Raw genomic sequence first — 21,180 nt, forward strand, 5'->3', positions numbered from 1 at the left:
GCAGTATGATAGCAGTAATACATGTGAAGTCATACAAAACAGATTACATTTTTTTTTCCATGTTGAAAAAAAAAGGCAAGGACAACAAAGTAAAAAGAAAAAAAGCATGCTTCAATCTGCACTCAAGAGTTCATCAGTTTTCCCACTGGATATAGATAGCATTTTTTTCATGAGTCCTTTGGAACTATCTTGGATCACTGTACTGATTAGAGTAGCTAAGTTTTTTACAATTGATCATTTAGAGCATAGATTCTTTTCTTCTTCTTCTTCTTCTTTTTTTTTTTTTTGCAGGGCAATGGGGGTTAAGTGACTTGCCCAGGGTCACACAGCTAGTAAGTGTCAAGTATCTGAGGCTGGATTTGAACTCAAGTACTTCTGAATCCAGGGCCAGTGCTTTATCCACTGCGCCACCTAGCCACCCCCTAGAGCATAGATTCTTAAATAGATTGTGTCATGGACTCCCTTGGCAGTCTGGAGAAACTACTGGATACATTCTCAAGAATAATATTTTTAAATGCATAAAAAAAATGTTCAGCATTACAAAGGAAAGGCATTATACTGAAATAAAGATGTAATTTTTCTTCCCAGCCAAGATCATGGATACTCTGAAATCCATGTTCAAGGACTCTAGGTTAAAAAACAACAACCTGTGCTATATAAAGCATTTTATCTGTTATTGTCCCAGATTATTTATAAGCTAGTCATAATTTTAAAGTCATTTGGAATGAGCATTTCTTCACTTCATATATCCATCTGATAATCCCTATCTACTTATGCAAAATGAATCTAAAAACAGTGAGAAAAACAAAGGTTTTACCTTGGCAATTTATTACACTTAGAGTAACACAATATCAGGCTAAAAAGGAACCTCAGAGGCCACTCATTTGGTGAATCAGTTAATCAACCTATCATAATGGATGAAAGGGCAAGGGAAGAACCGCTGAAATCATTGCTTACCACATCACACCAAGACCTACTTGCTCCTTTTTCCACAGTATAAAATAAACTTCCTAACTACAAAACTTTCCAAACTCCTTAAAAAATACATTATACTATGAGATTAGCTCCTGGATAATTCTGTGTTTTATTTTATAGTTTGGGAATTTAAATGAGTTGCCTAGGATTTTCTGAAGCAGGGAAGAAACTTTTATTTAATGAATAAGAAATGAAAATTTTAGTGATTCTTCTTTCTTCCTCAACTATAAGGCAAACAGCCTACCTTCCCTGGGAGACATTCCTTACATGAACTTACATAAACAGAAATCAGAGAATGTATTAGCTGTACTAAAGAATCTAAAAATAATTTAATGCAACTTGAACAAAGATGAGCTTTTTCCAGAAATGTAAAATTATTTTTAGATTTTTTAGGACTTTCATGCCATAATTCTACCTACAGATATTTAAAAAGGTTTGCCAAACAAAATGCTTTCATAAATATGAAGAATATTAACCTATTTAAGAGTGAAGTTTTTAGCAAAGTCTATTCAAATGATCATTTCTACTCTTTTTTTTTTTTTTAGTGAGGCAATTGGGGTTAAGTGACTTGCCCAAGGTCACACAGCTAGTAAGTGTTAAGTGTCTGAGGCCGGATTTGAACTCAGGTCCTCCTGACTCCAGGGCCAGCGCTCTATCCACTGAACCACCTAGCTGCCCCATGATTTCTATTTTAATTCTATTCAAATAGTCATTTGCCACTTTTTCCTGTTAAAGCATATTCATAATATAATTTACTTATTTATCAAAATATTACCCTTTCCCTTAGAAGTAATGACTGTTATCTCATTAATTAGATCATTCCTTCTAACAATGCAAAGTGCAACCCATCCCCATTATGTGCAATTCTTATTTATGTCCTTTCTATAAATTCACCTCAAGTGTGTCCCATATATGCTAGAGGCCCTTCTCACTTTATCCTTACATCATGAAGGTACCTTTGCTGTCCGGCTCTTATCCCTCATTCCTGCATGTGGCCACCCCATCTTTTCTTCCTTCTCTGACATTAAAGATATTTTTTACTCCTATTTTTCAGAGTTCCTCATTGGTTATATGTTACAGGCTCTTCCCAATCATCACCAATTTCTCTACTGCCTTCTGTGTGATACTCATTTTGAATTCTTTGAAAATAGTATCATCCCATATCTTGCTGCAAAATTATACACCAAGAGAAGGGCTGCAAAAATGAGCTTTTGGTTTTTTGACAAGATGGAAGCAACATCATCTCTAGGGCTGAGGATCTAGCAGATGTACTGATTATCATTGTTAAAAAAAAACTATCCTGGAATCTGTCTGGTTGACTCAGAACTCATTCTTTGCTTAGATCTGGAGTTTGTTTTATGATTTTATTTTATTGCTATATACTGAAAGCAGGGTGATATTACATACACTTGAAAATACTAATAGAAATATATTTCTTTTAAAATGACCTATAGGGGCAGCTAGGTGGCGCTGTGGATAGAGCACCGGCCCTGGAGTCAGGAGTACCTGAGTTCAAATGTGACAGACACTTAACACTTACTAGCTGTGTGACCCTGGGCAAGTCACTTAACCCCAATTGCCTCACTAAAAATTTTTTAAAAAAATAAATAAAAATAAAATGACCTATAAAAAATTCACAGGAAAGAGCAAAAGGTGAAGAATATCAAAGGAATTAATGGAAAAAAAGTAAAAGAAGGAGGTTTAGCAGCACCAGATCTTAAATTGTATTATAAAGTATTATCAAAATTATCTGGTACTAGCTAAGAAATAGGTGGATCAGTGGAATAGAGTAGTCATACAATACACCGTGTTAAGTTATTATAGTAACACTGTGTTTGACAAATGCAATGATTCAAGCTTGTAGAATAAGAATTCACTATTTGGTAAAAATTGTTGGGAAAACTGGAAAGCACCCTGGCAGAAACTGGGCATAGACCAGTATCTTACACCATTTATCAAGACAAGGTAAAAATGGACACATGACTTAGATATAAAGGAAGATGTCATAAGTAAATAAGAGGCTCACTGTTTCAGTTTTGATGGTTCAGAGTGAATGTAAATAGCAATTGTTTCTGTTTTGCCCAGAAACTCTTGAGGGTCTTCCCCACACTGACTGTTTTGTGAAGGCAAAGTAAGCCATCTTTTACCTCAATTCTTACCTAGCCTTAACTACTGAATGAGTGTTGCCTCAGACAAAGCAGGACCTGGGAAAGACCTTAACTTAAAAACGCCAAGGTCTCCCAACTACATCCTGACCTATGTCTTGCCACTGGATTCTAATGACTATGTAGGAGAGTGGGGCTGATGAATTTGCACAGCTCTGCCTCACTTAAATCCAATTCACTTGTAAGTCAAGACATGACTCTGCTGGTCACTGGTCCTCTTCAAGAACAAAGGACGAACAACAACGAGAAATAAATTAGAAGAAAGAACATGGAATATATTACCTATCAGACTTAAGGACAGGAGAAGAATTTATGAATAAACAAGAGATGGAGAGCATTGTGAGGTATAAAATGGATAACTTTGATTGCATTAAATTAAAAAGGTTTTGTATAAATAAAACCAATATAGCCAAGATTAAAAGGAAAGCAGAAAATTGGGGAAAATGTTTATTGACAATTTCTTGGATAAAGGTTTCATATCTCAAATACATAGAGAAGTTTGTAAAATTTATAAGAATATGGATCATTCCCCAATTGATAAATGGTCAAAGGATAAGAACAGGCAGTTTTTCAATGAAAAAACCAAATCATATAAATAAAATTCATCCTATAAAAATGCTCTAAATCATTACTAATTAGAGAAATGCAAATTAAAACAACTTTGAGATATCATCTCACACCTTTGAGACTGGCTACAGTGATAGAAGGTAAACAGATGAATGTTGGAAGGAATGTGGAAAAATTGGGACACTAATTCTTGGTTGGTGGAATTGTGAACTGATCCAATCATTTTGGAGAGCAATCTGGAATTATGTCCAAAGAGTTCTAAAACTATATATATCCTATGATCTAGCAATACCATTAAGTCTGTTTCCCAAGGTGATCAGGGAAAAAGGAAAAGAACCAATATGTTCTAAAATATTTATAGCAGTTCTCTTTGTGGTGCCAAAGAACTGGAAACTGTGGGGATGCCCATCAATTAGGGAATGGATAAACAAGTTGTAGTATATGATTGTGATGGAATACTACTATGCTATAAGAAACGATGAGCTGGATGATTTTAGAAAAACATGGAAAGACTCCCATAAAATAATGAAGAGTGGAATGAACAGAACCAAAAGAACAGCAATACTGTTCAAAGTATATCTGTGAATGACTAAGTATTCTGAGTATTATAAATACTCATATCAATCACAATGGACCACTGAAGGAAGATGTTATCCACCTCCAGAGAAAGAAACGATAACTAGAAGTGTGCAACTATGGTTTTACACATGTGTGTGTGTGTGTGTGTGTGTGTGTGTGTGTTTGTGTATATGTGAGAGAGAGAGATGGTGGTCTTCTCTAGTGTGAGGTAGGGAGGGAAACAATTCAGAACTTAAAATATAATGAAAAAGTAAACTTAATTTAATTTTTAAAAAATTAAATTAAATTAAAAATACCTAATAGTTTTTTCTCCATTACTTTAGAAGGATCTTCCTGCTCTTTCTTACTTCTCTCCAATTAAGGTCAACTATCAAGGTTTTATGTATAGTGGGTAACTGAAGAGAGCCTCTCAGGAGCCTAATGACTTCAGCATTATAAAAATTCAACATTTGGTCTTCTAAAAGAAGATGATGTATTTTGGAAGGGGGAAAAAAGGGAAAGGAAGGAAAAGGGAGTAAACATTTATGTAGTGCCTACTATATGCCAGGCACTGTGCTAAGTACTTTACAAATATTACCTCATTTGATCCTCACAAAAATCGTGGTAGGTAAATGCTAGTAGGATCCCAATTTTACAGCTGAAAATGAGGCAAACAAAGGTGAAGTGATTTGCCCCAGGCCATACAGCCAATAAGTATATGAATCTGGATTTGAACTCAAGTCTCTCAAACTACTGCACTACCCCACTGTCTCTTTTGGAAATGAATAATGTAGAAGCAGCAGCATCTTACCACATTTATACTGAACTTTCACTGTGCTACGTCAGATGACTTCATTGCCTTTATTTCCCTCTACTTCCTTTCTGAAGGTCCTCCACTTTTCCTAAGCCAAATTTAGTAAAGAATTCTTTTTTATTATACACCGTCTGGGTATTCTTTCAAACAGTACTGACTGAAATGCCCTACTCATCTCAGGGTCTGACCTTCCACATCATTCAAAAAGTTCCCAATATACAAACTCTTTCAGGAAAATTTCCCCAACAAATTAGAGAAAAAGTAGTGGTTTCATCACTAACATGATAAAAGTCCCCAAATTTCTTCATACATCTTCACCCTCCACTAAATACGTCTGATTGATTATATTAAGAAATACTTCGGGGCAGCTAGGTGGTGCAGTGGATAGAGCACCAGCCCTGGAGTCAGGAGGACCTGAGTTCAAATCCGGCCTCAGACACTTAACACTTACTAGCTGTGTGACCCTGGGCAAGTCACTTAACCCCAACTGCCTCACTAAAAAAAAAATTTGAAAATTAAAAAAAATACTTCATCTTTCTAGATCCTGTCAAGCTTAAATTTTAAACTTCTCAAAGACAATGGTAATCTCAAATTTCCTTTAAACAATACCTAGCCCAGTGTACCACATGCAAAGAAACATTTAATAATTGTATTTAGTAATGATGAGGCAGATAGTTAAATCTGAATTAACAGAAGCCTAAAGTATATTTCTCACCATTTCAGTAGTCATCACTTTTGCTACAATATGAGTTATAGTTTTCCCCAATTCTCTTTTTCCTTTCCTACGTCTCAAGATTCTTGGGAAGAAAGGTCCATGGACTCTGTAATTTAAAAATCCAGATGTTTATTTAAATAAAATGTTTTAAGTGAACATAATATTTATTATGTTAGAACCTTGGTTATCCAGCTTCACAGGGGAATGAGAAATTCTATACGCTTTTGTAGATAAAAAAGTTTTTGTCTTTTCATCAACACACAATACACAAACACATACACACACTGTCCTGTAATTTTTTATTCAAGAGTTTGCTAAAGTAATGCTATCTGTCAGTAGGACAAAGTCAATAAATGATTATCAATTTTATTTGTTAAAATATATTTTCTTTATAAAAACAATATAAACAATTGATAAGTTTACTCCTCATGTATGCATTTACCTGACAATAGTATTTTACTTTTTCCAATTTCATGTAAAGATTGTTTTCAACATTCATTTTTTTGTTTGTTTGTTTGGTTTTTGTGGGGCAATGAGGGTTAAGTGACTTGCCCAGGGTCACACAGCTAGTAAGTGTCAAGTGTCCTCCTGAATCCAGGGCCAGTGCTTTATCCACTGCTCCACCTAGCTGCCCCATAACATTCATTTTAATAAGATTTTGAGTTCCAAATTTTTCACCCTCTCTTCCCTCCCCTTCCCCAAGACAGCAAACAATCTGATATAGCTTATACATGTACAATCATGTTAAACATATTTCTACATTATTCATACTATAAAAGAAGAATCAGAACAGAAGGGAAAAACCATGAGGAAAAAAAAAAGCAAAATTAGTGTGCTTCCATCTGCATTCGTATTCCACAATTCTTTCTCTGGATGCAGATAGCATTTTCTGTCATGAGTCTTTTTTTTTTTTTAAGCAACAAACATTTAATTTATTTTTTCCAGTTACATGTAAGGGTAGTTTTCAACATTCATTTTCATAAGATTTAGAGTTCCAAATTTTTCTCCTTCCCTCCCTCCCTTTCCTCCCCCCTCCACAAGATCGCAACCAGGTACAATGTACAATCCACAAGTGTTCTTTTTATCAGTTCTTTCTATGGGGGTGCATAGTAAACTTCCTCATTAGTTCCTTGGGATTGTCTTGGATCATTGCATTGCTGAGAGTAGTTAAGTCATTCACAATTGCTCACTGAACAATACTGCTGTCAATATGCACAATGTCCTTCCAGCTCTGCTCACTTCACTATACATAGATGTCTTTCCAGGTTTTTTGGGGATCATCCTGTTTGTCATTTCCTGTAGCACAAGACCATTCCACTACAATCATATAGCACAGCTTTTTCCATCATTCCTCAATTGATGGACATTCCCTTGATTCTCAATTCTTAGCCTCCACCAAGAGTTGCTATAAATATTTTTTGTACAATTTTTCCCCCTTTTCTCTTTTTCATGATTACTATTGTTAACTGTTTCCCTTCCATCCTATTCCCTTCCCCATGATATTTATTCTATTATCCATCTTCTTTCATCCTATCACTCTTCAAAAGGGATTTGATTCTGTCTGTCCCCTCCCCCACTCTGCCCTTCCTTTTTTTGCCCCTCTCTCTTTATCCCCTTCCCCTCTTATTTTCCTGCAGGGTTAGAGAGATTACTCCACCCAATTGAGTGTGTACATTATTGGAGGGAATAATGAGATTGAGGTCTTTGAGCCAATTCTGAAGAGTGTTAGGCTCATTTACTGCCCAGATTAAATAGATTACTCCACCCAGTTGCATGTGTGTGTGTGTGTGTGTGTGTGTGTGTGTGTGTGTGTGTGTTAGACCCTCATGAGTTCCAGAGCTCACTGCCTTTTCTCCACCATCTTGGCTCCGCCCAGGAAGTCTCCTGTCATGAGTCTTTTGGCACTGTCTTGGATCACTGCATTGCTGAGAAGAGCTTAGTCTATCAAAGTTGATCATCCCACAATGTTGCTGTTACCGTTATCTCAAGTTTGAAAATCAAAGGTATAAGAGAACACAGAGACAGCAAAACTGTTTGATGATAAACTGTGAATGACTTACCTATTAGCAGCATTATAATGATCTAAGACAACCCCAAAGGACTAATAATGAATCATACTATCCACCTCCAAAGAAAGAACTGATATTGATTGAACACAGACTAAAGCATGTTATTTTTTACTTTCATTTTTTCTTTTATTCAAGTTTTCTTGTACAAAATGATTAATATGATAATGTTTTATATAATTACACATATATAACCCATATCTGATTGCTTACTGCCTCAGGGATGGGGAAGGGTAGGGAGAAGAGGGATTAAATTTGGAATTCAAAATTATGAATAAAAATGTTTATTGGGGCAGCTAGGTGGTGCAGTAGATAGAGCACCGGCCCTGGAGTCAGGAGTACCTGAGTTCAAATCTGACCTCAGACACTTAACACTTACTAGCTGTGTGACCCTGGGCAAGTCAATTAACCCCAAATGCCTCACTTAAAAAAATGTTTATTATTTTAAAAAAGGAAAACTGTATTTGATAAGCAGCTAACCACATCACAAAAAAAATGGAATTGAATTTATCTTAAACAGAAAGGAAATGACTAATTACTGATGTGGAATTCACTTCACAATCTAATATCTGAGTGAAGTTAGACCATAAACCAGAACAAATGTCACAATCAACATCAAATTAGAAGACTAAAAAAGGTGCTGAGTATGAATGCAACAGGTTCCACCTCACCTTTTCAAACAGGCTACAAATAATAAAAAATAGGAACTAGAAAAAAGACAAAAATATTGACTGACCCTAATTAAGCATTTTCTTCAAGAGTGATATAAAGTAGTCATCACAGTAAGTTGGCCAAAGAGTTCAGAAATGCCTTAGTCACCCAACATTCGTTGTCTTGCCATGTAGAGAAATAGCAGTGAAGGGTAACACTAATTTAGAATATAAACTCATTTACAAAACACTAGGGAAAAATTTAAAGAATGGCCAAAGACTAAAAGCATTACTGTATTTAGTTTCATTGATAGCAAAAAGCAAATAAGGGGAAGACAAGTCTATAAAAAGCTTGGTATAAGAGTCCCAGGGGAGTGAGAGATGGTAGTTAAATTTTTAATGTGAGCATTTACACCTCAGAAATAGGTAAACAGTACAAATCAGGGCTTAATTTAAGAAAATAGAGAAAGTGTTAATGCAGGTTTAACTTAAAAGTATGTCATGTGAACATCTTTTTTGGAAATGTGTTGCTTAAAATCTAAATTGTGGGTTCTAATCTGACCCACCCCCCAGTCTTGGGGGGAAGCTGGCTAAAGTCACTGATAAATTCAGCAAGAGTTTAGGCTTTTAAAGATTTATTAAAATATATGTTATAAGTTAGTGAAGAGAGATTGAGAACAGATTCTTTATAGCATGGAAATCCTAGCTCAGGTCTAATTCTGTATAGCCAGAGAGAAAGAAATCAATTTCCTTTCCTAGCAGCCTACCTGAAATCTCTCACCACCCATCTGGTGTCTGAACGACTAAGAGGCCTCTCCCCTCCACCCCCCCTTCTCCTTCTGCCACCACGCTTGTTTCTCCTCACCAAAAAGAGAGTTCTTCTATGACCAAGTGTCCACTTCCTTGTTCCTCTCTCCTAGAAAACCCCCTCTCCAATAGGAAACAGGGCTGTCCACACACACAGCTCCAAGCTAATTCGCTGGTAGCTCTGATTGACAAGTCCCACAGGTGGTTCTATAGATGTAATTTCTGGATGCTAAAGTCACATGGTCTCTAAATCACATGCTTTCTCCTCATGCTGTAGCTTCTCTACAGTATCTCTCCAGTAGGGGTGTCATTCCAATTCTCACAGAAACAGTTGTGAAACATTTACCAGCACACTCCTGCCAGAGACCAAATCTAAGCAGCCATACCACCCCAAAGTAGTTAAAAATGAAACTGTCAAGAATCACACAATCTCAGAGTTAGAAGGAACCTCATAGGCCATCAAAGCCAATATATATCTAAATAACATTCCCCTCTAAATCAAAGAGGGAAAGGAGTTGGGGGGAAGGACAAGTAGAAAGTGGCACAGATTTGTCAGCTTTTCTTTTTTAAAATAGTATTTTATTTTTTACAATTACATGTAAAGACCATTAAAATTTTTTTTTTTTGTACTGGGCAATGAGGGTTAAATGACTTACCCAGGGTCACACAGCTAGTGTCAAGTATCTGAGACCACATTTGAACTCAGCTCCTCCTGAATCCAGGGCCGATGCTCTATCCACTGTGCCACCTAGCTGCCCCCTAAAATTTTTGAGTTAAAATTTTCTAATTCCTTTCTCCCCTTCTCCCTACCAGTAGTAAGAATTTTAAACAGGCCATATATGTGCAGCCATGTAGAACACATTTTCATATTAGTCAGATTGGGAAAGAAGAAACAGACCAAATGGAAAAAAATACAAAAAAGATAAAGTGAAAATAGTAAGCTTTGATCTGCATTCAGACTCCATCAGTTCCTTCTCTGGAGATGGAGAGCCTTTTTCGTAATAAGTCCTTTGAAATTGTCTTGGATCTTTGTATCAAAGGTTATGCACAGTTTGATTTCCCTTTGGGCTTAGTTTTAAATTGCTCTCCAGAATGGTTGGATTGGTTCACAACTCTACTAGCAGTGCATTAGTGACCCATATCCTCTCCAGCATTTATCATTTTCCTTTTCATTTGTCAACTTTTCTGCAGCAATCTACTTTCATCACAAATGAAACATCACATGGCATTAGATCTCAGTTCCATATATATGTACATATATATGAATATGAAGAATTAGGAATGGTATTTAGTAAGAAAAAGTTGGGAAAAGACACTGTCCCAGGAGAAGAACATACAGAAGAAATTTGCATGGAGGGCAACATAATCTTGAAAGTATCAAAGACTGTTCTAGAGGTAACTTGGGAAGGGGAAAATGCTAAAAGAACAGGAAAAAAGCATAGACAAAATTACTATCCAATTTTCATCCTTACAAAATTCTTCTGAGATTTAAATAATAAATTCCAAAGAATTAAAATTAAATATCACCCAAATGCAAGGGGGTATAGTGGGCATGAGAAAGATGCAACATTTATTAAAATTATACAAATGTCCTTAATAAATGCAACGCTATAGAAAACTTCTGTTCAAAAACTTTATTAACCTTGAATGAGGCACATAAGAATGTTTTCAAAGATCCCAAGGTGCATGAAAAACACAAAGGTAAAAATCTTTGTCCTCAAGCTCATATTACTGGATCAATTGGAATACTAAAGTATTAGGAAAGTTAAATTCCTCAAGAGCATGTATTGTTTCATTTTTGTCTTTATATCTCTAGCACATAGAATAGTGCTTCAATCAATCAATAAACATTTATTAAGCACCTACTATGTGTCAGGCACTATGATAAGATCTGGGGATACAAAAAGAGGCAAAAGACAGTTCGTACTCCTCAAGAAGGGAAGACAATAAGAAAACAAATCTATACAAACAAGCTATATATAGGATAAATAGAAATAATTAAGAGAGGGAAGGCATTAAAATTTAAAAGGGGTTAGGAAAGGGTTCCTGTAGAAAGATAGGATTTTAGACTGTCCTTTAGAAAGTCAGGCCTTTTTGTGATGGCAAAGAACTGGAAATTGAGGGAATGCTCATAAACTGGGAATGGCTTAACAAGTTGTGACATATGATTGTGATGGAGTACTATTTTGCTATAAGAAATGGTTTCAGAAAAAAACATGGCAAGACTAACGAAACATGAAGTGAGAATGAGGAGATCATTGTGCACGGTAATAGCAATGTTGTAATGATCAACTGTGGAAGACTTAACTACTCTGAGCAATACAATGATCCAAGATGAGAGAACCGCTGAACTCTGAGTGCAAACAGAAGTATAATTTTCTCACTTTATTTCTCTTTCTTTTTTTTGGAATATGGTTAAAATGAAAATGTTTTGCATGATTTTACTGGTATAACTGATATAATGCTTGCCTTCTCAGTGGATGGAGGAGCATGGGGGAGGGAAGGAGAGAATTTAAAGCTCAAAATTTAAAAAGAAAAGAATGTTAAAAATAAATAAATGATAAATAGAAACAAACAAACAAAAAAAGATACGGAGATCAGTAGTTGTAGTGAAGGGAGTCCCATGGGGGACAGCAAGAGAAAATGCCCAAAGCCAAGATAGGGAGGTCTTGTTTGTGGAATAGCCAGGAGGCCAGTGTCACTGGATCAAAGCATGCGTGTTGCTGAGTAAGGTGTAATAAGACTGGAAAGGTAAGAGGAAGGCTAGATTTGTGAAGGGTTTTGAATGCCCAAACAGATGATTCTGTATTTGATCCTTAAGGAAACAGAGAGCCACTGATGTTTATTGAGAAGAAGGGGTGACATAGTCAGACCTGCACTGTAGGAAAATCACTTTGGTGGCTGAATGGAGGATATATTGGAGTGGGGAGGAGGGGGAGAATGTCAACTTGAGGCAGGCCAACCCATCATCAGGCTAGTTCAGGAGTCCAGAAGTGAGGAGATAAGGTTCTAAAGTAGAGTAGTGGCAGTGTCAGAGGAGAGAAGGAAGTGTATTTGAAAAAGGGTGCAAAGGTATTGAAATCAGTAGGCCTTGGTAACAGATTGAATATGAGAGTGAGAAATAGTGAAGAGTTGAGGATGACTTCCAGGCTGTAAGCCTGAGGGACTAGCAAGATGATGCTGCCCTCTACAGGAATAGGGAAGATAGGAAGAAGGGCTGGTTTAGGGGGAAAGATAATGATTTCTGTTTTGGACACGCTTAGTTTAAGATATCTATTGGATGGCAAAGTGGATAAGAGCACCGGCCCTGGAGTCAGGAGTACCTGGGTTCAAATCCGGCCTTAGACACTTAACACTTACTAGCTGTGTGACCCTGGGCAAGTCACTTAACCTCAATTGCCTCACTAAAAAAAAAAAAAAAAGATAGCTATTGGACATCCAGTTGGAGACGTCTGAAAAGCAGTTGGAGATGCAAGATTGGAGGTCAGCAGAGAGCACTGTGCTTAGTCAACAGCAGGCTTGATTAATGTCTGCTGAATACAGGACTGTGGAATCATTATGTTCAATGTCATGCTACAGAACCCTAAATCCTAACTGAAACAAGATAATAATTTTGAAAATCACTTATATTTATACTGTATTTTATAGTTTTACTTATATTTACACTGTATTTTATAGTTTTAAAAAGTCTTTTCCTAAACGGTCTCATCTGATTCACATAATTATTCTGAAAAGCAGGGAATGTTAAATAGAATGATCCTTATTTTACTAAGGAAATAGGTCCTTTCAGAGAGTACACTATTCTGCCTGGAGTTATACAGCTGGTAAATGCTGATCGCCATAGTACAATGAGCTTATTACATTTATATAGTGCTTTATGGTTTTCAAAGTACTTCACATACACTATTTTATCTGATCTCAACTTAGACAGATAAGGAAACTAAAGCTTGGACAATTTAAATGATGGGCCCATGGTGACATATATAATAAGAGGTAAAGAGCCAAGACCTGAACTCAGGGTTTCTGTCCAATATGACACCATATTGCCTCAGTTATTTGTCCACTGCCTGGGGAGACTGGAATCATAGACTTTCAGAGCTGGAAGGTCATAGTCCATACCTAATACCTATAAAAGAAATCCTTTTTTAATGACATCTCACACAAGTAGTAAACTAGCTTCTGCCTAAAAAGCTACCAATGATGTGGAACTCACTAATTCCTAAAGGATCCCATGGTACTCTTGGGTAGCTCCAGCTCTAATTAACAGGGAAGTTTCTATTTATATTAAAGCAAAATTCTACTTTTGGGCACCTTTTACCCACTGATCTTTATTCTGTCCTCTGCAGCCTTTTATCAGTATAAACATTAATCTACTGCCCTTCAAGTCTTTGAATAAAGTTCTGATACCCATTTGGTCTTTTCTACAAGCTACACACCCCCAGTTCCTTCAATTAATCCTTCTATAGTACATCTTCTAGTATTTTCACTATCTTAGTTGCTCCTCCTTTAATTTATATTCCATTCTGAAAATATACTTCCTAAAATGTAATCCAGCATTAAATATAGCATTCTAAAAATATCCTGACCAGGGCAAAATGCAATAGGACTCTTATTCCATCTTTCTGGGTAGTATGCTTCTATAACCAAAGATGCTTAAGAAAGCATTCATTTGGGGTTTGGGTTTTCTTAGAACATTTTAACTTGTTCTTCTTTTTTCTCATTGCATTATACTTTGTATCATGCTTGTGTAAGGGGGTGGGGGGAGGGAGACTGTAATTTTTATTTTTGTTTCCCAGTGCCTGACAGAGCCTTAAGTGCTTTTTCTTTTTCTTTTTTTGGCAGGGCAATGGGGGTTAAGTGACTTGCCCAGGGTCACACAGCTAGTAAGTGTTAAGTGTCTGAGGCCGGATTTGAACTCAGGTACTCCTGAATACAGGGCCAGCGTTTTAACCACTGCGCCATCTAGCTGCCCCCTTAATATATGTTTTTTAAAAATTAAATTAAGATTGGATCGTCAAAGAACTTATAATTAAAATCTAATCAAGGTAAAGACAAGAACTCAAATAAATATTATAAAAAAAGAAAGGTGAGATAAATGTAGTACAAGAAAAACACTTTGAAAGACTGGGGGAGGAAGGAAAAATTATTTTCAACATAGGAAGGTTAATGTAATGATTGGAATGGCGCCACCTGCTGGAGACTTACTGTAGGAAAGTTCCACCATGAGGAGAAGGCCTCTGAGGGCAAGGTCATGCAGCTTTTCTTTGGTGTCAGGAAGTGATGTTTGCTTGGGGGAGGAAGAGGGGGCGAGGCTGGCTTTCTTTCCTCAGGACTCAGGTGGAGAAGAGAGCTAGAAATGCGTTCTCCCTTTAATAGACAGATGAATCTAGGCCTTTTTCTTTCTTTTCACCATATTCTTATTCTCCTTAATAAATGCTTAAAAGTCTAACTCTTGCTAAAGCCTATAATTTATTGGCGACCACTCGTTAGATATTTTAGACAGACTAGCTAGAATTTTAGCCCTTTACATTAGGCAACACTTTATCAAGAAGGCATCACTTAAGTCTTGAAAGAAGGGGCTTTAAGAGATGGAGATGAGAGATAGAAGAAATCCAATCTAGACATGAGAAAAAGCCTTTTGCTCATTAAAATGCTAAGTGGAGGAAAAACGCAGAGTAAGAACAGTTTGTCTGGAACAAATATGTGAAATGGAATTGTATGGACAAGAACTGCAGATGAGAGTTGTGAGTCATATTGTGAAAGATCTTGAATATCTTCAAAGTTATATTAGAAATTTATACTTTATTCAGTAGGCAATGGGGAACCACTATAGATTTTTGAGTAAATATGAGGTGGATAAGCCATAATACTTGGGGAGTGGTATAAAGGAAGAATTGGAGAAGGAAAAGAATGAAGGCAGGAACAACAACTAGGAGACTTTTATAACAGTCCACATAAGACTAGATGAGACCTTGACTATAGTTTTTGCAATTAAGAGTAAAGAAGAAAGGAAAGAAAGGAGAGACATTGTGGTGACAGATTTGATAGAATTAAGCAATGGACTGGAAGATGTTAGACTTGAACTTTATGAGCTCTCTCTCTTTTTTTTTTTTTGAGAGGCATGGGGGTTAAGTGACTTGCCCATGGTCACACAGCTAGTAAGTGTTAAGTGTCTGAGGCTGGCTTTGAACTCGGGTCCTCCCGACTCCAGGGCCAGTGCTCTATCCACTGCGCCACCTAGCTGCCCCCTTTTATGAGCTCTCTCTCTTTTTTTTTTTTTTTTTTGCGCGGGGCAATGGGGGTTAAGTGACTTGCCCAGGGTCACACAGCTGGTAAGTGTCAAGTTTCTGAGGCCAGATTTGAACTCAGGTACTCCTGAATCCAGGGCCGGTGCTTTAACCACTGCGCCACCTAGCCGCCCCCTATGAGCTCTCTTAATGAAGGTGTTATTTATAATTATTAACTCTATTAAAATATTTATTGTAAGATTTCAAGAATTGCTACATAGATGCAAGTAATATCTGAGAAGATTCTAGAATAAACAGAAGTTAGAAATACTAGTTCCACTAATCTTGCTCCCAAACCTAACAAAACCCCAAACAAATGAAAAGCTAAGAAAAGTTAAAAAAAAAATTTAAACTTCCTAAAAACAAAAGACCCTAAAGCCATCACCATTGCTTGCTCCTCTGGAGGTAGAGCAGAAAGGAAAAGGCTGGAGGCACTATCACCACAACGTGCATCTTTAGTGTGAAGCACAAAAGGAGCCATAACTAGGAAAGTTATGGATCACAGGTCTTACCCAATCTCTCATTCTTCATGAGTTAGACAAAAATGAAAAAGAAACAAAACCATGACTGACAAAGGTAGATTAAGTAAGAAGGTAGTAGAAGAAGGTATGAAGAGAGTCTATAAAATGGTTAAAGAAACAGCAGCATGTGGACCAAAATGTCCTTCTTGGATTACTCTATATAATAGAGCAGAAGTGGGGGTCATCTTGACATTCAGGATACTAATCCCCTTTCTCCAAATCCACATAAACAAATGAAGGAAGCAGCAGAAGGGACTCCTGGAGATAATCAATAAGCTACAAAAATAATCCTTCAACATTATAAGGAAATTCTGCAATATCTAAGAGTGAGGGACAACATTTCTATGGAAATGTAAATTGAATCAATACCAGTAGTGTTATAAAAAATACCAAGTGCACCAGCCCTGGATTCAGGAGTACCTGAGTTCAAATCCGGCCTCAGACACTTGACACTTACTAGCTGTGTGACCCTGGGCAAGTCACTTAACCCCCATAGCCCTGCAAAAAAAAAAATACCAAGCAAGAGACAAAATAAATTGCATAATAAAGAATGAATAAATATTTTAATTTAAGGGGAAAAAATTTTAAAAGGCATTTTTAAAAAATCTTACACAAAGAGGCAGCTAGGTAGTGCAGTAGATAAAGCACCAGCCCTGGAATCAGGAGGGCTTGAGTTCAAATCCGACCTCAGACACTTGACATTTACTAGCTGTGTGACCCTGGGCAAATCATTTAACCCTCATTGTCCTGCCCCCCCCCAAATCTTACACAAAGGACCATCAAGCAAAATAAGAATAAATGTAATTAAGCAAAGATCAACAGGTAGTGACACTATGAAGCCCAGGATATCATGGAACCCCAAAACAAGACCAAATTTTAGATTAAATGGGAACCTGGTAGGAATTAAAAAGGGGAAGGGGATAGAATGCCATATTTGGAAATATATAAACAATTTCTTAACATGGCCAAGGACAGGCAACATGCCAAATGTAAAAGCCTACAGGATGTTAATGTGGTGATATCCAAAATCCAAATCTCCATGACATAGAATTATCAAGCCTCAAATTACAAAGACAAGGAATTATTAAAGCATCAAGAAGAAATTATTTAATGAAGCATATCAATTTGGAATTTCAGATATCTTGGCAAAAAACCAAGGCAGATAGTATAGCTGGTCAAAAAATCTTTACAAGACTTCTGATCCAAAAAAACATGTATCCCACAGACATAAAAAAAATTCTGATCAAAGAAAAAATGCCATTCAAAAAATCAACAATATCTGGAAGAACTTATCAAAAAAAAGTCCAAAACTGAAACAATTACCCTGGAAAACCGAGGTCCTTTAGATCAATCAAGTGACAAGTGCTCAACAAAATTACTTATAACCTTAAGAGTACAAAGTCGTGTATATAAGCTTAAAAACCCCCAACAATTTGCCTCGGGATAAAAGAATATGCTTACTATGATTAATGAGAAAAGAATAAAGAGTTAAACTATATGAAATGTTTTCTATTTTTTAAAACCAGAAAAAATGTTTAAAACATTTAACGAGGGGAAAAACCAGAGATCTAGCTATCCTGCTCAAATAGGAGTTAAGCCTCAGGGAACCACGCAGATAGCTAAGTGGTATAACAGATGGTTAGGAAAACTCGGTTAAATCCTGCCTCAGACAATTACTAGCCGTGTGACCCTGGGGAAGTCATTTAAGTTCTCAGAGCTTGTTTTCTCATCCATAGAACAAGAGGGTTGGAGTTGAAGCCTTCTAAGGTCTCTTCCAGTTTATAATCCAATGAATCAACAGTGTAAAAGAGAGAAATTTAAACTGGTTCATTTATCAGTCTTAGTGCAACAGAATGACTGACAATCTCATCTCTCACCTGGCTGCACCCACTATTAGGGACTTCTTTGACTGACTTGTCCACTGCACTCCACTTTTCAGCTTCCTTTTATGTATTTTCTTTTCCCTGTTAGATTGTAAGCTTCCTTGAGGGCAGAGACTATCTTTCTTTTTTCATATGTGTATCCCTGGCATTTAGCACAATGCCTGGCATATAGTAGGCATTTGATAAATGTTTACTAATTATAGGAAAATAAAATAGCAATCATTTTCTCTGGCAATATTAAAATAGGGGAAAAAATGACAAGAGGCAAATCAATTTTGACATTTATAACATTAAATGTGAGAGGCATAAATTCCCTTAATTAAAAGTAAAATTCTGAAATAGATTTAAAAATTCACAGACACGCTGACTGAAAGATCATTTTTTAAAAGTCATCCATCTGTTCAAAGGTTAGGATAGAGACTAGATCTGTGAATTCATTGATACAGGGAAACTACCAGATGAGGAAACCCCTTCCAGTGCAGGCTGGCATTTTCTTTGCAATTTACAGTCTTAAGAGAATGGCATAGTACACGAAGAGGTTGAGGGACTTGCCCAGCATCAAACAGCCAATATGTTTCAGGAGGGGAATGGAACCAAGGTCTTCCTGGCTACAAGGCCAGCCCTCTAGGGGTATATATAACTGTAAAAAAATTGAAAACAATTTTAAATGTCTGTCAATGCTGTCCATCATGCCTGGAATTCTCTTTCTTCTCAACCTTGCCTCTTGGAAGCCATAGCCTTTTCAAAACTCAGCTCAACTACGACATCAAGAGACCTGTCTCAATCTCCCCAGTTGTTAGTACTTCACTTCCCAAAGAAAATTACTTTTATATATTACTTTATATTTACTTGTCTATGTACAGGTTATTTCCCCCTAGAAGAATATAATTTCCTATTCCCTTCACCTGGAGCACAATAAACAATAAATGCTTGTTGACTTGAATTGAATAATTAATGGCTGAAAAAAAACTGGTAGCATATCAGTGTAATGTGAATTACTTGTCATTCTTAATTGCATTAAATGTGGAATAAAATGAAATATGGAAAGATATAAAATAATGTGAACCAGAAGATCTGCAGATATACTGATTGCAACTACATAAAAGGAAAATATATGGACAAATAAGAAGTGAATGAATGGGCAAAAAAGGAGATAGGGACATAGCAGGATAAGTTATAGTATGTTGAAGAAAATCACTCCATATTTTATTGATGTTTGAGAGGAAGTAGTTACCTGAGGCGCAAATCTTCCCACATCTTCAACAACCCACATAGCATTACAATCTCATAGTATTTTTTCCAACACTCAACAGCTTCTGCTGCAGATGGATCTTCTTTAATATTGCTTTGGTATTCAATTAGTTCCACACGCTTGTTTTTGTACTTCTCCAAAGTTTTTTTAAAACGCTGTGCAATAGGACCAGGAATTGTACCATCCTGTATATCACACCACCTAAGAAATATAATAGAACTTTTATCTTCTGAAATATAATTTGGATCATAAAATTTAGAGCTACAAGGGAGTTTAGTGCTAATAATCTAACCCAATTCTAATTTTACAGGTGATGAATAAAGGCCCAGATTGGCAAAAGTGACTTATTTATGAAGCCACAAAGTAGGCAGAGTTGGGATTCAAACCCAGGTGTTCTGACTAAAAATTCAATATTCTTTCCATTAGATCAGAGGTGTCAAAATGACAAAATTCCCAAATATAGGGCTACAGCAGATTAAAATGTAATTGGGAAATGTTTAACAAAATAAATAAAAATACAAAACAACATAAGGAATGCTAATTTGTAATTTTCTATCTTAATATGCTGCCCACAGGGATCCATTTACAAGTTGGACACTATTGCACTAGATCATTTGTCAAAATATACTTACAGATTAATTCTTTCTTCAATTAGGGCTGTATAGTTCTCACAACTTTCTTCATCATCCCAGTCTCTCCAAAGGAAATCATAGAAAAACCTAAGATAAACCCAAATTTTCTTCATGATAGTAAAAAAATTTGTCCAAAAATATGGGGAATGGTTAAATAAACTGTGGTACATAAACAGTGAGATACTGTAATGCAATTAAGAAAGACAGATGTTAGGTGTATATAGAAATCTAGAAAGATCTATATGAAAAAACACAAAGTGAATAAAGCAGAACTAGAAGAATGGAGGACATACCAATTAGATAATCTATGAGGAAAAGTGAAAGAAAATAAACAGATAACATATTCCTGATGAGGATTAAGGTAGACTAAACTAAAAAATTGTTCTGATAATTTATACACTGAGATTAAACTAAAATAAATTGAGTTGGTTGTATTGAGGTTTTATGTTTATATTTTATTAAATTTTTTAAAAATCCATAACCTTAAGAATAATCGGCAAAACTTTAAATAAAAATGTTTTAAAATTTAAAAAGAATAATCAACACGTTATAATATTCAAAACTTTAGAAGTTTTTCTCAAGAATTTAAGTTATGAAGTATTTCTCAAAGGGACTAATAATTAGAGATAGAGACTTAAAAGTGGCAAGTTCTGTGTTCTTCCTAAGGCTATCTCAGATTCTCATAGGAAAAACAACAGTAAAGTTGACAAAATATTTTTGGTTTTGTTCCCAGAAGAAAAGATTAAGAAATGGGGAAAACAATTAAAGAAAATTAATCACCCTATTGGCAACCCTGACAGACCTCAGCTGACTTGGTCATATGATGATACAGGTAATAGAATAATAGTGAGGTGGTTGAAATAAACACCATAAACATGCTGAAGCCGAATAGTTGGGTGATAGATAAGCAAAGTTTTGGGACAAGTACAGGTGTCTCATAAAGCAAGGAGCTCTACCGAAAGGAACAAGGCAGAAGAAACAGGAAAGAGATGATTGGCAATAGGAATAACTGATGCTAATAATCACATAATGATTAATTTTTAATGTGTTTAAATGTAGACAGAATATTTGTTGCTTATTTCCTAGGCTTTAAAAAATCAAATTCTTGATAAAAATCAAGCTCTAATTACAGCAGTCTCTTATCCCAATGGAAATACCTGCCAGAAAGAACAATAATAAGAAGGCAATTTCAAACAAATCGGGGGTTAAATAGGCACTGGGTGAATTGAACTTTGTACTACATAATCAAAACAAAATAAATTTAAACTTAAAAATGTTTATTGAGAGC

General features: G+C 36.0%; 1 protein-coding gene across 1 annotated transcript in view; it reads right to left on the reverse strand.

Moving 5' to 3' along the window:
• The window catches only part of SHCBP1L (SHC binding and spindle associated 1 like), a 43,620-nt gene that overhangs the window by 11,613 nt on the left and 10,827 nt on the right, over window positions 1-21,180 (reverse strand). Inside the window, exons 4-6 of the mRNA XM_043964585.1 lie at window positions 19,893-19,979; window positions 19,243-19,461; window positions 5,795-5,900 (exon numbers count right to left, since the gene is read on the reverse strand). Of these exons, the coding sequence (XP_043820520.1) occupies window positions 5,795-5,900; window positions 19,243-19,461; window positions 19,893-19,979 (412 nt within the window). The remainder of the gene's footprint in view (window positions 1-5,794; window positions 5,901-19,242; window positions 19,462-19,892; window positions 19,980-21,180) is intronic.

Source organism: Dromiciops gliroides, chromosome 4 (assembly GCF_019393635.1).
Source record: "Dromiciops gliroides isolate mDroGli1 chromosome 4, mDroGli1.pri, whole genome shotgun sequence".
NCBI lineage: Eukaryota > Metazoa > Chordata > Mammalia > Microbiotheria > Microbiotheriidae > Dromiciops > Dromiciops gliroides.